At 31.3% G+C, this 18,228-nt stretch overlaps 2 protein-coding genes and 2 long non-coding RNA genes across 5 annotated transcripts; 1 reads left to right on the top strand and 3 right to left on the bottom strand.

Moving 5' to 3' along the window:
• Nucleotides 1–4: 4 nt before the first annotated feature.
• Nucleotides 5–1,979, bottom strand: LOC123012372 (T-cell activation inhibitor, mitochondrial). Its single transcript, XM_044410238.1, has 8 exons — nt 1,889–1,979; nt 1,708–1,834; nt 1,537–1,654; nt 912–1,477; nt 764–864; nt 574–717; nt 390–521; nt 5–342 (listed from the first exon to the last, which is right to left on the bottom strand). The coding sequence occupies exons 1-8, from the start codon at nt 1,909–1,911 to the stop codon at nt 108–110; spliced, it is 1,446 nt and encodes a 481-aa protein (XP_044266173.1). The 5' UTR covers nt 1,912–1,979; the 3' UTR covers nt 5–107.
• A 261-nt stretch (nt 1,980–2,240) lies between these two features.
• On the top strand, nt 2,241–9,168 carry LOC123013403. 2 transcript variants are annotated; one of them, XR_006413268.1, is made up of 4 exons: nt 2,241–2,480; nt 2,596–2,827; nt 5,199–5,746; nt 8,866–9,168. It is a non-coding gene; the product is annotated as an uncharacterized LOC123013403 (long non-coding RNA). The 2 variants fall into 2 exon arrangements; XR_006413267.1 differs by lacking the exon at nt 8,866–9,168 and having other exon boundaries at nt 5,199–6,247.
• Nucleotides 9,169–11,048: 1,880 nt separating this feature from the next.
• LOC123013169 lies at nt 11,049–12,167 on the bottom strand. Its single transcript, XR_006413252.1, has 2 exons — nt 12,030–12,167; nt 11,049–11,983 (listed from the first exon to the last, which is right to left on the bottom strand). It is a non-coding gene; the product is annotated as an uncharacterized LOC123013169 (long non-coding RNA).
• A 226-nt stretch (nt 12,168–12,393) lies between these two features.
• LOC123012931 (somatostatin receptor type 4-like) lies at nt 12,394–13,678 on the bottom strand. Its single transcript, XM_044411167.1, has 2 exons — nt 13,377–13,678; nt 12,394–13,325 (listed from the first exon to the last, which is right to left on the bottom strand). Exons 1-2 carry the CDS (start codon nt 13,458–13,460, stop codon nt 12,453–12,455), a joined length of 957 nt encoding a protein of 318 aa, XP_044267102.1. The 5' UTR covers nt 13,461–13,678; the 3' UTR covers nt 12,394–12,452.
• Nucleotides 13,679–18,228: the final 4,550 nt, after the last annotated feature.

Raw genomic sequence — 18,228 nt, 5'->3', positions numbered from 1 at the left:
CATCGCTTTGCAATGAGATTTATTTCTTATCACATAATTTTACCAATTAATGTTTTCTTTTAAATTTTATATCTAGTGATTTCTGTTTCTTTTTTACATCTTATCTATCACAACTTCCAATTCCAAGGTATACAAACAACTCCATCTGAAAGAACAGAGTAATAAGTAGCTACATTTAAATGTATACCGCTTAAATATTGTTCTATATCAATTTTTTTCTCTAAAAGGCGCTCACAGCATTTAATCATTAGATCTGGAGTTACATTATCATCTTTCCCAAGATTAAATAATTTGAATTCATCCATACATTGTTTTTGCAAAGAACGTTCTATGTATTTATTGCTGAAATAAAAAAGTTAAACGTGAATGAAACTACGTTTCCTACAAACTTTTTATATTCTGTCATTTTTTCCTTGGCATGTTCTAAATTTGTTGTAATAAAATTGACCAATAAGAATCCAGGTAGTGAAGACGGGACAATAAATTGACCAGTGGGAGAAACCATCAACGGTCCAGCTTCCCTGAAATAATCATTGACAATTAAATTTAATTAATTTAAATAAAAATCTTTACGTTTCAACAACAATCTCAAATTCTTCTAGTGATTGTGGCCACTGCTTAGGGAACCCCCTTCTTCCCCTGTAATCACTTAAAGAAGTTGTAATTTGTTGCAAATTCCGTTCGTATTCCCCGGCCAAAACTTTCGGCATAAATTTTCTGTAAAAATTAAGTAAGAAAGCGATTATATAACAACATTTTTTACCTCCTGCCGACTTTGATTCCGCGTAAAACCTGCGAGACCGATTTTTCAAAGCCGGGTATTCGGAAAAGAATTTTATCGTGACTTCTTACATTTTTTATCAACTGTAATCAAAAATTATTTTCAAAACTACTTTCAAATTTTGACTTACATCGAGCCAATTGTGTCTGACTTCCCCACTGTTGAGCATAATATGTCCCTCTAAACTGATCCCTGTAAAAGGGGCGAAAACGAGGGTACGGTCTTTCAAAACATGCATGACTTCCGGGTGTTGTTCAGCCAGAGACATAAAGCTTTGCAAACAGCCCCGAAAGTGGGTAACATTCCAGCCGCAGTCCCAGCGAACGTCTGTTAATTTCCACTGTTGTGCGATTTTTTTTCGTAAACGGTCGACCTCCTCTCGCAAAGGACGATTAGCTTCTAATTTTTCTAAGGCACTTTGGTAATTCTTAACTAACCAGTTTTTTAATTTGAGGGCTTCCTTGGCCTCGTTGATTTTTTGTCGCATGACAATTGGGCCAAAAATCGGGTCATTTTCGTTCACTTTTGAAAAATCTATGTTGTTGGTGTTGATTCTGACGGTTTCTTTTTTGGGTTCGGGCGGTTTGGGTATTTTATCTACGTATTCGGTAGGTAAATCACAGGCTCGAAGTATTGTTAACACAGCTTCGCGAATATCACGTTCACTTATATAGATTTTGATCAAACGGAAAGTGCCTACATGATGTTTGAATTAGGAAAAGGTTTTGCTAAATGACTTAATACGAACATTATACCTTCTTCGCATTTTTTGTCTCTCAGATAGAATTGTAAACTTGCAGGTTTAATCCAACGCTTGGCTTGTAACATCTCCATAATTGAACTTAGTTGCTTGAGCGAATTTTCATTTATGGCCTGGAAAAAATCACAATTTTTCTGTATTTTTTTTTAAATTTTAGTATAACTACTCTTTGACTAGGATATTGACCAAACAGATCTGGATGTACATTGAAATAGAAGGGTCTTAAAGCTGTTGAAACCTCTGTGGTGGTCAAGTGTCGAACGCATGTGACAAGTTTTTGGTGTACTTCACCGCTACAAAAAAATAAATTAAAAAAATCAGTAACACTTACCTATTTCCTTTCTTACTAATGTCTTAAAGACTGCAACATTTTGCAAAATAAAATTATTTGACATTGTCAAGTTTATTGACGCAATTATCTTTGGTTATGTCTTTTTATCGTTGAGGAAATTGGATAATAGAGAAATCCCACAGTGTCGAAATTTTCAAATTTGTTAAAAGGACCAGTTGAGTTAACTGTTTTTTATTTTGAAACAGATACACGTAAAGTGTTCTTTAGGCCTTAAAACTCCCATATAAAAGAATTTTAAAGAAGAAATGTGTAAATTAATGTCACTGTGTACTTTGACATGAGAATGAGATTTTTTCTTTTTAAATCGAGCGCGCTCTGATTTTTTTTTCAATTTGACATTTTCGGCAAACAGTGGTGTGTGGAAATTCGAAAAAAATCGAGAGTAACTAAATAGAGTAATTATTATATCAAAAATGAAATAGTGGAATGTCTAAACTGTTATTAGTGCATTTTATCAAGTGGCGCAGGTGTTTTTTGCGAATTTTATGTCCAAGGGCGAGCCCTCGAAAGCCGCGGATTTTTTACAATCGGCGGGACCTATGTAAAATAGAATTTATACTCACTTGCTAATACAAAAGAGATAGATGGTAAGCCCTAAATAAAGTGTCGTTTAAGACTTCAAAAGCCCTATATAAAAGAAATTTGGCCAAGAAATGTGTAATTTGAGGTTAAGAAACCATTATTTGTTATACTCCTTTGCAGTCAACAACCGACCAGCAGGATATCGCAATGACTTTATGTGTGAAGTCATAGTGGATGATGGACTGGATGAATATTACATCCAAATAATCCTCGACTTAATTCCCCACATGATACTCGAACTGGTGGATCAAGTTGTGTGATCCACCAGTCGCATTGAAGGAAGAAATTGTCTGATTTGTGAAGAGTGTGAAGTAGAAGATTATTTTAAAATGTTGTATAAGAATATAAATAGGTAATTATTAATTATTATTTAATTATTATACCAGGTGTCCGGTTTCAAACACAAACATAGGAAAATAATGTTGAATGCGATTTTTAAGTATTTTGCCAATTTATTTGGTAATAAAATAAACAGATATCTAAATAATCAAGAATTTAATTGGTTTTTAATAAAAACAACAAAAAGTAATAATGAAAATTAAATACGTTTTGACTTTAGAAGTCTTTTCTGCATTGGAGTTATTATTCATTTTAACTTAACTCCAAATAAACTGTAAAACTTTGATGTTTTTGACAAAACCGCATACTTATTTCACGTATTGATAAATTTGAAAATTGTATTTTAAAACAAAAATACTATTTTTCTTCATATTTTTGGAATCATTTGATGCAAAATAATTTTATGTTCCGATAGGTATCATCACCTTATTTGTTGGTTGTATTGAGAAAAATTCTTTCGCTTTCCACCTAAAAAGCAATTTTTTAGCATAAATTGAGTTAAGTTGATAGAACTCACCATGTGTTCAAAATCTGGTGGCGAACTGACGTTGTCAAAAATGACTGAATTTTGACACTAAACTTTAAGTAAACAAACAGTTTTTATTTATTGTAATTAGAACAAAGAAGGTGCAATTGGCCATTTTTAAGCAAAGAAGAGTCTTAAAACAAATACTTTTTAAAAATGCAATTTTAAGTAAGATTAACATGCATTTCTCCTATATGGCGCAATACCTGAATAACAAACATCTACTCGGTATATTATTTAAAAAAATTGGATTCTTAATAATAAAAAGATACTCTTACACGATGGTGACAAAGAAAAAAATTTACTCGTAGAGTTTTTCTTAGATTACTTCGATTTACTTCGAACTTCTTCGAACACTGTTCGAAGAAAAGTTTGCCAATATTCAATTTCAAATTTTATATCATTTTAAAGGGCAAGGCCATCCCTTTAGAATGGCCTTTATTCGAAGGAAATCGGCCTAATAGTTATTGAGTAATGATTTTTTAAAGTTAAAGTATTTTAAATTCATTTAAATTAGAAAAAAATTATTTAGTTCAAAGTGTGTGGACTTTTTAATTTTTTTTTAGTGCATTTGATTTGTTTCACTGAGACAAACAAAATGATATAAAATTTGTCAAGTTGTCACGACATGACTTTTTTTTGTCGCCCTGTGTTATTTGGTACGACCGGGCCGACCCTGCTGTCCCAGACGAGCCGTCACTGATTTTAGGTACTTGAAACAAAAATAAATATTTTATCACAAAATGAGTTAAGTTGATGAAACTCACCATGTGTGCTATACAGATGTTACATACATGTATTTATTTAGTATAAGTTCAAATTAGTAGATAGATTAGAGCTTGTACAGAGAAATTTATAAATACTCTAAAATGTGTGCGAGGTTTCTTTTGGTGGATCCAATACACCAAGGATTTTGTAGTGTTTTATTATTAGCATTTTAATAAATAAGTAATGTTATTTTATTTACTGCAACGTAACATAATATTTATTATAAACTGTAAAATTTTGCCTTAAAAGCAATTATTCGCCCGGACCGTGTATTTAACAGAACAGTAAAAAATATAAAACAATTTAATTAGTAGTTTTATTAATTTATTATTATTATTAATATAAAACAGACTGATCTTCCAAACTTACATTGTTGTATTCGTTACATTTACATGAAAAACATAGTCTTAAAAACATATTATAATCACTATCATAAAAATAAACATAGATTAAATGATACTTGTTATAATAAATTTTAATGTAACTATCGCAGATTAAAAGACATAAAATTGCGAATTTACCGCTCAAGGCACTGATTAGAATTTGGCAAAAAGCACAAAAGACAAGATCATCAACGCCGTCTGTTGCATATGCTATCAAACATTGAAATTGCGTTGAAGATGTAGAAATCAAAATTACAATTTGGATAATGTTCAGATGTAGGAAGATTATATTTGTTGTTTCTTCTCGCAGTTTTTTAAATTTAACAATGACGAAAATAAAGAAGGCGTTGGCTACTGTAGACAACAAAGCCATCACGATGAGCGACCCGAGAAAAATACTTTCGCTGTCCATCTAAAAAGCCATTTTTTAGCAAAAATTAAGTAAAGTTGAAACTCACCGTATGTAGATATTGTATAGTAGATTGACTGCGTTTTACGAGGGTGGATCCCTATGCTCCACCCCTGACCCCCTTACAGTCAAACTACAGTGGTATTATATTTTTTATTTTTTGACATAGTCTTCCCCTACATAATGCACTTGGTCGATCTAACATCTCAATAGTCTCCAGGAAAAATTTTTGTCCGACCTCTACAAACCTCCTCTCTACAGCTTGTATCAGTTCATATTTCCACTCTTTACTTTGCAGTTTTGGTTCGGGATCATAGTGGTGCACCTATGACTCGTCTAGGGTCACATACGAACTAAGAAAGTTTTCTTTGTTTGTTTGTTGGTACTTTTCCAAAAGACGCTCAAAATGACTCCATCCTCGTTGAGCTGGACAACTTATCACCACCTAGGTTACTACCACCAGCCAATAAGGAGTTGTTCCAACGTCATGATACAACCACCAAGAGGACGAGCAGGCACTGAGAAGAACCTCACCCTCAAACAATAAGAGGTCGAAACCGAACCAACTTCTTCAACCTTAAGAAAGAGTGAGGAAAATGATTCGCCAGGCAAATGCATCGGTTGGAACAGAGTTGTAGGGATTAATCCATCCCTACATGGCGCTTGGAGGAAAGAAGTCAAGTTTTAAAAAAGAATCCTATTTTAGCCGAGACGATTATTAATGACCTCTTCAAATAGGAGGATGAATTGGAGAGGAAAGTAAAACAACAAAGTCACGAGGAGACAATCCTCCAAGTGCAAATAAAGGAGGAGAATAGATGTAGTAAAATAATTTTAAATATTATGGTAGGTTTATAAAAAAAATATGTTAGATTAGTTAGTTATAGTTAAAGTTTATTTTCTAATTGTTAAAATAACAAAAATCTAATCTACGAGGGAAGTCAGCATCTCGTAGTTCTTGAACTAACTGCATGAGATAGGGATGAAATTTACTAGTTTTTAAAATTCTAGAAACAGAAGATTGGCTTATGCCCACTTCTCTTGCAATTGCTCTTTGCCCAATATGCCGATTTTGTTCAACAGTCTCCAACACCAGAATTTCCTTTTCTAAACTAGTCGCAGTTCGTATACGCTTACTTGCAGGCCAATTGTGACACAAACACATTTCCAGTCGTTTAAAAATTTTATGCGTAGGATGTAGATACTCGTTCTGGATTTTGCCGAGCGTACAGTTGGAGACAAAATACTTTGGTCGTCACTTTTCTGACACTTTACTGTAATTCAAGCTTTAACGTTAAAATGAATGACAATTTCAAATTAATGACAGCTATTATATTTTCCTATCAAAAATATGTACATACAACTTGTCAACTATAATTGACAGTGGCTAAAAAAATAAGGTTAACAGTCCTAAAGCATGCTTTACAATTTAATGTCACTCAAGTGACATTGACGACCAAAATATTCTGTCTCCAACTGTATGAATCGGCGGCAAATAATAATAATAATAATAAAGGTCTTTATTAATAAATTAAAAGTAATACAAAGATGCGGAGGCGAAGTCTAGCTTGAAGCTATTCAACTTAACCTCAAAAGAAAATTAATAGAAAAAAAAAACAATTATAACATAAAATAAAAATAATTATTATAAACAATATAAAATTTAAATGAAAATAAATTCGGAAGTTACTTAATAACTGAAAGTAAAGAAAGAAATCGTTGCCAGTCACTCAAAAACAAAAAGAAAAAACAAGAAAGAATTCTTTAAGAAATAAAAAAAAATAAAAAAACAAAAATTGAACAGAAATAAATTCTTTTGCATTTATTTTTAACATCAGTTCACCAACTCAGTTTACTCAGTTGAACAAAGTTAATTATTCAAGAGTAAGTTCTTAATTTGACTCTTGAACGTAAACACTGAATTTCCAGAATTAAAGATTTCGATGTATTTTTACCAGGTGCACCATAAGTTAATATCATATCAGTTTTTTCATGATTTGTAAATGAATATCTTGGCATTTTTTAAACTTTGAGACGTCGTCTGCGTTGACGCTTTGAAATATTTACTTGTCAAATGGACGACACATTCTTTGATTCTCGATATTTTGAAAGTTTAATTTTGAATCAAGGAATAAGTGCATAAATGTATTATGAGTTGTCTGCCAAGAGGGGTCAAGTGGGTCATTTAAGCTGAATCACTCTGTATGTCGGCAACTAATTCCAGCTCATTTTGCCGTTTTACCTTTCAACTGGTCATTTTACTTGACGTTTCACGTGCACTTGGTTCAAAAACAGACATACGTTCTCGGATGCAAAGATGACTCGATTACAAATTGTCTTGATCGCTCGATAGATCTTGTACAGGGTCAGTCACAGGAGAGTTACTTCTGAAATAATGTGGGCAGCAACACATTACACAATTCACATAGGCGTCTAGCTTCATTTTTAAAAATTATCGAGCGATCAAGATAATTTGTAATCGAGTCAACCTTGGATTCGAAAACGTATGTCTGTAAAATGTCAAGTAAAATGACAAGTCGAGGAATAAAATGGCATGATCAAAAAGGTGACACTGGTCAACAAATTGGAACAAATTTTCGGTAACATTGATTAAACTACCTTCCACGTTTATGATTTTTCACTCTGATTTCGAAAATTTTCACAAAAATGTCTCATCACGTATCATTCGTATGTTACCAACTTCGTTCTGACACCCATGTTAAAGCAAAAGAGTACTGAAAATAATTCAACTAAATATTTAATTTATTTTATTATGAGCATACAATATTTTAATAAACTAACTTTAGAAACATTAAAATAGTCATATATTACAATAAAATAGTGAAATCTCAACATTTTCTTTTGTTAGAAAATGAAATTCATGTAATGGTACATTACAAGCGAGATGGTAAGTATGGCATTACCCCAAGTGCTTATGTATACGATCGAGAGGCGCCAGCCTTGAGATTGGAGAAAGCACAAAGGGTAATGCCATTACCACCGAGGTTTGTATGCTATTTTATTCACAATCACATTATTTTCAGTCAAAAATTTGAGTAAAATAAAATTCTAACTAAGTTAAGGTCCAAACGTGAAAATATTGAAATAATGTGTGAATCTGATTTAAAATCGTCGAAATGGAGCAGTGTATTCTCCCAGAAGTAAGAGAAACTGTTACAAAAGCAATTGAATACAAATTTAGCAAAATATTATGCGTAACTTGACAATTTGAAAGAAAAAAATCCCGGTATTTTTGTAATTTTAAGATTGGCTATCCTGCATATTACCAAGAGAAGCAATATTATTACTCCTTGTGAGATTTAATGATGTGTTTCCCACCCTTTAAAAGGTTAGTAATCGGCATATTACATCAGTTATTGACAGATTGTGAATAAAATAAGTATTATATCCAGTTACATACGCTAAAGGTATTTTTGGTTGCAAACTAATTAATTTTCAAGGTAACTCTCCTGTGACTAACCCTGTATGCTTCTAGCCTCATTCTTAACTTTATTACTCAATATCTCAAAAACTATGCATCGTAGAGTATTTTAACGTGTTGCACCGTGTTCAGCGGGTAATTTTACGTCTAAAAAAACATATTTCAAGCGTTTTTAAACTTGACCCAATAATGTTTTGTGCACTCAACTAATTTCAGTAGATAAAGTAGTCTTTTATCGTCTAGTGAAATAAAGTAATTTTTATCTACTGTTTATATTCAAGAAATTCTGGTAGCTGAGTACAAAATTAAACGAAATATTATACATAGATTGTTTATGTACTCGTGAAATAAGTCCACACGTGACTTCGTCATCGTAAACTTAACCTTTTCACTCGTAGATAAACAATTTCTTTATCGTCTTGTATAATAAATAACTATTATTTATTTATTATTATTTTTTAAGAAATATGAAAATCAAACCTTTATATTTTTTATTTGAGTTTATTTCACTCCTTCTCTACAGTCAAGACGACCAGCAGGATATCGCAATGACTTTATGTGGGAAGTCATATAGTGGATGATGAAATGGATGACTATTACATCCGAATAATCCTAGACTTAATCCCCCACATGATATTCAAACTGGTGGATCATGTTATCCACCAGAATGAGCCAAGCCCCAGACCGTAGAAACAATGCCAATTTCAGGGAAATTTGTGTGCTCCAAATGTAAAGGAGAAACGAAGATTGAAGGAAGAAATTGTCTGATCTGTGAAATAGAAGATTTTTTTTTAGCCTTAGGATAAAAATATAAATAAACTTTTATTTAAAATTTACTTGTCTTATTTAATTAATATAGTATATTTTTGTTTCTGAGTTCTGTGATGTAACACATACATCTACCTTATTTTTAAAAAGATATCGAACTAACTAAATTTTGAAAAATGTATTTTTTTGTAGCCTTGGAAATGTTTTTATCTATTGTTAGCTCTTTGCTGCCTAAATTTTGACCAAAAAATAGGTAAACTGCTTCCCATATTTCGACGTACTGTGCTAAACCATTCTGAAAAAGTTTAGCTGTATCTATACTTTCTAGCGACCCTGTATAAAATATGTCAAACTAAAGCAATGTTTAAAGTGTTGTTAGTGCATTTTTTCAAATGGCGCAGATGTTTTTTGCGAATTTTGTGTGTCCAAGGGCGAGCTGTCGAAAGCCGCGGTTTTTTACCATCGAATGGTAAGTCGTAAAGTGTCGTTTAGGACTTCAAAAGCCCCATATAAAAGAAGTTTAACCAAGAAATGTGTAGTTTGAGATTACCTCTCAGAATAATTGATAGATATTACCATTTAGTTAAAAAATAAACAGGGTCGCTAAAAAGTATGGATACAGATAAATATTATAAAAACTGTTCATTAAAACTTATTGAAATTTGGTATATGCTTCAGAATATTTAAATTCCATCGTCTCAGATGTTTATTAAACTTCTATCTCCATTTGTTCTGGGGATACAGGGTTAACTTGTTTTTTTTAATGTTAAGAAGGGTCAAATTTAATGTTTTTAAGAAGAGCATTTTTTCTGAGTTCTGTGATGTAATACATGGAACCTCATTTTCAAAAAAAATTATCCAACTAATTAAATTTTGAAAAAATTATTTTTTGTTAACCTTAGAAATGTTGTCTTTATTTATCGTTATCTCTTTATCGCTTGAACTTTGACCAAAAAATAAATAAACTACTTCCCAAATTTTAACGTACTCTGCTAAATCGTTCTGAAAATATTTAGCTGTATCCAAACTTTTTAGTGACCCTGTATTATGTAGATTAAGTACTCATTGAACTAAAAAATTATAGAATTCAAATCCATTGAGCTACCTAAAATAGAATGTATACCCATTCACGTCTAATTGACATTTTATTAAATGAAAAGGAATAAAAAGATAAGTTTTTAGACAAATCCGACAAAATTGCTTGATTTTTTGGACCCAAAAAAAGTAGTACGGCGGAGTAAAAATGAGGGCGCTTAGAGCGTTTTACCGTCTTAGTTTCAAATCATTTTCAATTAATTTAAATTCAACCAGTTTACTAATTGCTTGGAAAAAAAATGCAAAAATGTTGAGCTTTATATTCTTAATAAGCTGTGAAAAACAAACGACTAAATTTTGCATGAGAAATATGAGAAAAAAAATATTTAAAATATAAAATCTGTGCTCCGTTTCATGTTTTGCAAAATGCTGCGAATACGGTTAAAGATACAAGAAAAATGTAAGAAAAAAAGTTGTAGAAAATAAAATTTTCTAGTGACACCTCTATCTTTAATGGGTTAGGCCTCAAAGACGTCCAAAGCTGCTCAAGCGACGGATTCGTTTCATTTTTACTGGTGATTGAGTGCCGGGGGAACACTTTAAAGCAATTTGATAGTTTAATAATCACTTTGTTTCCCACCATCTTCATTATTTGTCAATGTTGAAACATACTGAACGAGCTTTTTGCGTGTATACTTCAAGTTCTTCTTCCAGTAACATATCAAACGAGTATGTACAATAATTAAAAAGGGCGGACAAAGCTTGTTGTCGGTAAAGCCGGACAAGTGTGCTATTCTTCAAACTAAGTCTTGGTAATTAGGTTTTTAAATAAAAGTTTGGTGTGACGAGCTAATCGTGTTTTTATTCATCGTTTCCATACCAAGAAGTTCCAAGAAGAAGAAATTTAATTAGTAGTTTTATTAATTAAAAAAATATAAAACAGTTATTTGTACGCATATGTAATAATAAATTTAGTTTTAGGTCATTAGTACGCCATGATTTGCTCCATTATCTTTTACACTCTGATCTTCCAAACTTACATTGTTGTATTCGTTACATTTACATGAAAAACATAGTCTTAAAAACATATTATAATCACTATCATAAAAATAAACATAGATTAAATTAATTATAGGAGTTGAAAAAACCAATAAACATGAAATTGCAAGAGCAACTTGATGATCTTCGTAATCAAACACCGTTTGACATATAAATATTATTAGAGCAGAACACGACAATACAACGAAAATATTTGACACCACTAAACCAATATTACTCGACTTGTAATTAGTTAACCTTCTTTTCCTAATTGCATGTATAATGTTAATAATAACTAAAAATAAAACCAAGAGAGCTGTGACAGATATCGTAATATACAAAATAAAAAAATTCAAATACTCATATGATATACAATATGGTATCGTAACAAAAGAAGCCAATGTAGTAAACATATAAATTCCAATAAGAACATATTTACTACAGCGGCCAAAACTTTGATACTTGTTGTTATAATAAATTTTAATGTAACTATCGCAGATTAGAAGACATAAAATTGCGAATTTACCGTACAAGGCACTGATTAGAATTTGGTAAAAAGCACAAAAGACACGAACATCAACGCCGTCTGTTGCATGTGCTATCAAAAGTTGAAGTAGCGTTGAAGATGTAGCAATCAAAATTACAATTTGGAAAATATTCAGATGTAGGAAGATTGTATTTGTTGTTTCTTCTCGCAGTTTTTTAAATTTAACAATGATGAAAATAAAGAAGGCGTTGGCTACTGTAGACAACAAACCCATCACGATGAGCGACCCGAGAAAAACACTTTCGCTGTCCATCTAAAAACCCATTTTTTAGTATAAATTAAATACAGTTGAAACTCACCGTATGTAGATATTGTATAATAGGTACAAGTTTAAATTACTAAATAGATTTACAGTAGAGTTTTTACAGAGAAATTTATAAACACATTTACGCTCTGATGTTTTGTCTGGTAACTGACAATAATAACTGGCCCTGACTATTTACATTTTCAACGTGGTCACATAAAGAGTGGGGAATACTGCGAATCAATATAAGGATATTGTGATCTGATGTTGACTGCCTTTTATTATCAGTATTTCATAAAATTAAATGACAAATAACTAAATGTATTTTAAGCAACGTAATACTTATTATTATAATCTTTATAAATGGTAAAATCTTTTCGACCGTATTTAACAAGAATAGTAGAAAAAATATAAAACGATTTCATTAATATTTTTATTAAACAAAAAAGTATAAAAACTGGTACTCTTAATATTAAATTTAGCTTTGGGTAATTAGCACACCATTTTGTTCATTAAATGTTACAGACTGATCTTCTAAATTTACATTTTCGTATTCCCTACATCTACAATTAAAAGTTACTTTTAAGAACACATTATAATCATTGTCATAAACATAAACATAGATTAAGTTAATTATGGGATTTGAGAAAGTCAACACAAACAAAATAAGAAGCAAAATATAAGTAATTGGAGCTACTTGTATATAATAAAGCAATTCTAGACATAAATATAATATTAAAGTTGAACATGCCGCTAGCAGGAAAATATTTGGTACAACTAGTCCAATATTACTCGATTTGTAATTAGTTAATCTTCTTTTCCTAATGGCATGAACAATATTAATAATAATTAAAAATAACACTAAAATAGCTGTAACCCCTATCGAAATAAACAAAATAAACAAAGGCATATATTGATTTGACATGCATATAGGTACTGTAAAGAAAGGAGCACATACTGTTAAAATACAAGTTAGAATAAGAACAAATTTACAAAAGAGGCCAAAATTTTTATACTTGTTTTTATAATAAATTTTGATGTAAATATCACATATTAGAAGAAATAAAATTATCAATATGGCAAATATTGCACTGATGTCAATTAGGAAAAAAGTACAAAACAAACGAAAATTTTGTGAGTCGAAAAATTTTGGTATGAAAAACGTACAAAGCAAAATCACGCCTTCCAAAATATTGAAAAGTAGGAAGATTAAATTACTAGTGTCTTCTCGCAGTTTTCTGTATTTAAGAATGACAAAAATAAGCAAGGCGTTGGCTAGTAAAGAGAACGAAGACACCACTGTGAGCGACTCGAAAAAAAATGCCTCTGTATAAATCCTAGAGTCCTCCATCTGAAAAGATGATTTTTTAATGTAAATAGAGTACCTAAAGTTGTAACTTACCGTAAGGTGCTGCGCACATTTTATATAACTACGGGCCAATACAAGTTCTACAGACCAGAGACAACTACAGACGTAGAAAAACATTTATAAATAAGGCATGCTTTGAAATGCGCACAAGGATTCAAGTTTCAGAATTCTGGTGAGTCACTTCGCCAACTGAGGTCAACGCGTGTTGTGTTGTGGCGGCCGAGGGCCGATTCAAAAATGTACAGTGATGGACAGTGAATTTCGTCCACCCAATTTCCCTGACAGATTAAAAGTGTAAATTAGTCTTTAGGTTTTCCTAACCTTGTTTCATAATTTTGATTAACGTTTGTCATGTTGACAGAATGCTTGATGCTTCAGACAACATACCGTCTTCAAAATAGTTGTATATTTGTCGCAATAACAATGTTATTAATTTTTGTACTCGTTGCATGCGATTAATTAATAGAAACTTGCTTGTTGCTGCAAATCCATTCGACTGGCAGGATGTTACATTTTTTTAAATTGTTTCGTTTGAATAAAGAAGCGGCTCAGTGTATAATTAATGAAATTTAGCTTCATGTAAACGCCGGCTGCTATGCTACGGCCATGCTGCTATATCTAACCATCTTAAAGGACTTTGCGCTCTACATTTTTTTGGTCATGGGAGTTATCAACTTGATGCAGGCAGTGGTGGCAATTTTGGACTAAGTTAACCTTCGGTCTGTAGGTGTATTTTCCAGGTTACTAAAATCGTATCGGCGCATTTAATAAACCTTTGCATAAAATTTCCTCAAACAGATTAAGAAATAAATAATAAAAAACGATTATTTATTCAAAAATATGACGGCACACATGTAACAATTTGAACAGGGGAATTATGCGCAAGACAAGACTGACAAGACGTCAACTTTACTTTTGTCAGTTGCCGTCTAGATATTTAATTTAAATTGTCGCGTTTAATAGCTTTTCAAAAGATGAATATCAACACAAAAGTAAAAAACAATTAATAATATTGTAGTTTTGATGTTTAAAAGTATTTATATAGTGTCAATGAAGTTAAATTAGCTATTTTCAAAAGTATTGCGATGTGGCAACAGTGCTCCTTTTAACAGCCTTGTTATAAAAATTACTATAACAGAAGTGTTAAAATTATTGTGTAGTGAATAAGAATTTGTGTTAAATTTTTAACAGGCATGTTATAATTTAACATTTAACAGGACTGTTATTTTTAACACAAAAAGTACAGAATAGGCGTCTGAAAGATAATACAAACACGTGATTGCATCATAAGATAGTACAGTGATGCGTGATGGACAGTGACATTACATTTCAGAGATAACGTGGATATTAAAATATGTAGTTTTAATAAATTAAAGACAGTGACCAAACAGCACTTCAACTTTAATTTGTAAAATGTCAAACTTTGGAGAATTTGGTGAGAATTACTAAAATATTGCCGAAAAGACCAACAAGATTCTCATTTATGAAGAATGTTTGAAAAACACTTCGCAGACTGCACGTTTCTATCCAGCGTTATATCCAAATAGAAAAAAAATTGACAAAAATAAAAATACGATTACTATGTTTAACTAAATAAAACGAAATATTTATATAATATCCACGTTATCTATGAAATGTAATGTTGGTTGCTTAAAAAAAAAATTCAGGCTCATTATTACTCGTGGGACATCCTGTATACTAATAACCACTATCACAAAAATAAACTGAGTAAATTAATTATAAGACAAGCACAGCAGTTGTTAGAGTGGGACACCACATATAAGGGAGAAAATATTTGGCACCACTAACCCAATATAGCTCGAGTTGTATTTTATAAACTTTCTTTTCTAAATTGCATGTGTAATATTAATAATAATTAAAAATTATGTCACAGTATGTATGTATGTACCAACTATTATAATAAATTAATGAAACAAAATACTCATCTGATACACAATATGGTACCAAAATGAAAGAAATGCATACGGCGGGTAAAATACAAATTCCAATAAAGGCGAATTTACAAAAAAAAGAAAATTTTGTAGTTGTTTTTGTAATAAATTTTGATAAAACTATCAGACTAGGAGAAATGAAATTCCAAAAATGCCTCAGACAATAACATAAATTTTGACTGTGTGAGTTTTACTCGGGAGCAAAGCCCCCAATAATTGTCACAAAATATTTGGGAATCAGATAGCGTGAGCTCTATAAGGGGGCGAGCGGCAAAGCCGCGAACTCCCTATAAATTTCGACAAAATCTGTTATTGTAATTTTAACAAAACATTTGCGAATTAGTTAGTATGAGGTCTAAAAGGGAGCTTTGTCGCTCGCCCCTTCTAATTTCTACACATTTTCAAATCCGACAGGATTTGATATGAGTTTCTAGTACAGTGACGGACAGTGAATTTCGGTCGCTCTATTTTCATAATGGACTAAAAGGGTAAATTAGTTTTTAGGTTTTTATAACCTTGTTTCAGAATTAACGTTTATTATGTTGACGGAATGCTCGAGCTTAATTTTTTTACCTGGGCTTTATCTTACGAGTATATTGCTTGAGGTATAGTAGGGTGGACTGGGTACGGTTGAAACAAAGGACGGTTGAAATAGGACTAAATATTTCTGATACCGTTTGAGGTAAGAAAGGGGTGCAAGGGCCAAACGAAGCGGACAACAAGTCCGAACACAAACTTGAGTGTTGCGTTGTTTTGTAAGAGGCCAAATTGTGTTTTGTTATGCAAAAGTAGGGACGCAGCACAAAACAGAATAGGTACAGTTGGAGACAAAATACTTTGGTCGTCAATGTCACTTGAGTGACATTAAATTGTAAAACATGCTTTAGAACTGTTAACCTTATTTTTAGCTGTCAATCATAGTTGACAAGTTGTATGTACATATTTCTGATAGGAAAATATAATAGCTGTCATTAATTTGAAATTGTCTTTGTCTCCAACTGTACCTACATATTATAATTTTTTTGTTTATATTTCTATAACTTTAGTTCTTGTTTTTTTTTTATTTTATACTTCAATCTTCAGTTTTTAAAGTTCATTTAAATATTGAATGTTATTTTAATCCTGAAGAGTGGGAAGAAATAGAGTTAGAGAACTTATCGCCACCAGCAGAGAAGGAGATAAACAAGGAAAAAGAATAACAATCATTTTTGATAAAACCACCACATGCAGTGAAGAAACTCCCCCTTATCAGGCAAGAGACTTGCTCCTCTTCTGATGAGGATAATTGGGATTTATATCTTGGGAACGAAACCCAGACTAGATTATTAAACTGATTTTTCATCACACTGCCTTGAAAACTATTACTTCTTATCCCTTTCCTTATACACTATTTACAATTGACCATTTTGGGTTGTGGCGTTGTCAAAAAAATTCAAGTACACTGGGGGACACGGAAAACTGGGCAGATGTGTCATTCAGTTGTCAAAATTTCTAAACTATACTTTAGGTACTCATAACCAAGCTTTTAATATTTGGCATATTTGTTTTTTTGATACTGACAAAGTCGAAGTTTTTGGAATCCCCAAAGTCACTGAGACTTGCCGCTGCGACATCCCGCTTAGAATAAGAGCTATTGCGCGAGTTTTATTAAAAACTGATACAGCTGGCATTTTGCAAAAATTGATGTATGTCAAAATTAATTTGACAATTTTTTTTAATATTAATCATAATGACGGTAAAGGTGCATTTAAACTGACATTTTTTGAAATGACAAGAAAGGACTGCCCAGGATTTCGTGAAGGATTGCTCAGGCTCACGAATCTGTCAGCCGGCGTCACGTGGTCCATAGACATGCTGTGACGTCACAACTGGCCTTTAATCGCGTCAAATACATGGGAGTTAATAGGAGCAAATACCAAATAATGCAAATAAAAGTGAATTATGACTTTAATTTGTTAAAATCGCTTTTGAATTTATAATGAAATTATTGTAGTTATAATTTAAGGTAATACAAAATAGAATTTTCTGTTTATTTGTGTCCAAAAATTGAGTAAATCTGTTTTCTAATCGGGGTAATCAGACGCAATAATTCCAATAATTCATTGTTCTGTATTTTAATGATATATAAGACATTCAGAATAGGAACAAATTTTGTACTTTTTATATTGACGGGTATTCTTTACGTTTTAAAATGCTCAAACAAAAATGATTTAATAAATAAATTTCCATTGAAATTTTTTGGTCACAAAGTCGTGAAAATATCAATAATATTCCTAGGTATACATACAAAATAGAAACGGGTTTTATTTTTGACAATTTTATATGCAATAAATTTTGTTGATAAATAATAATACAAATTCTACTAATGGATAATAGGTAAAAAAATGTAAAACAAAATAAACCATTTTTATAATAATGAAGAAAGAAGAAGAAAGAAATGAGCAAAACGACTTACAACACAATATAAATTTTATTTCTTCAAATAAAAACATTTGGTAGCTGCACTAAACTTGAATTTTGAAACCAGCGTAGGTACAATCAAAATTCAGTTAAATGATATCCCAAAAATTAAACAAAGATTAAATTAATAATATTTGCTTTCTCTATTTGTCCACATGACTTAGAGATTATAAAAATAATACTATAGTAAAAAATAATTTTGTAATTCTAAAATTATTGAAAAATAAAGAAAAAAAAAAGAAATCACATAAATTAAAAATCAATTAACAATTTTACAACACCCCACGTTTATAATTTTAATACAAACAATACAGAATTTCTGGGGGTTACAAGATCAAAAATATGCTTGGGAAATTATACTGAAACACATTGTATCTGGTGTAATGTTAGCGATGCAAGTTTATAAAATATGCATCTACTTATAATACATTCATTTCTGTTTTAGATCAGAATAGGCTATGGAAATTTGGCGA

This window comes from Tribolium madens, unplaced genomic scaffold (genome assembly GCF_015345945.1).
Source record: "Tribolium madens isolate multiple individuals breed KSU strain unplaced genomic scaffold, Tmad_KSU_1.1 Scaffold_96;HRSCAF=242;Tcas5.2_LG5, whole genome shotgun sequence".
Classification (NCBI taxonomy): Eukaryota; Metazoa; Arthropoda; class Insecta; order Coleoptera; family Tenebrionidae; genus Tribolium; species Tribolium madens.
This window is presented reverse-complemented; position numbering and strand designations above follow the sequence as displayed.

Excerpts from the sequence above, each read along its gene's own strand:
- LOC123012372 (XM_044410238.1), bottom strand. The coding sequence starts at position 1,911 with ATGTTGCAGTCTTTAAGACATTA. Across the intron at positions 1,478-1,536 it reads AGACAAAAAATGCGAAGAAG|GCACTTTCCGTTTGATCAAA; the intron begins GTATAATGTTCG and ends AACATCATGTAG. Across the intron at positions 865-911 it reads TCAGACACAATTGGCTCGAT|TTGATAAAAAATGTAAGAAG; the intron begins GTAAGTCAAAAT and ends TTTTGATTACAG.
- LOC123012931 (XM_044411167.1), bottom strand. The coding sequence starts at position 13,460 with ATGTTTTTCTACGTCTGTAGTTGTCTCTGGTCTGTAGAACTTGTATTG. Across the intron at positions 13,326-13,376 it reads AATGTGCGCAGCACCTTACG|ATGGAGGACTCTAGGATTTA; the intron begins GTAAGTTACAAC and ends TCATCTTTTCAG.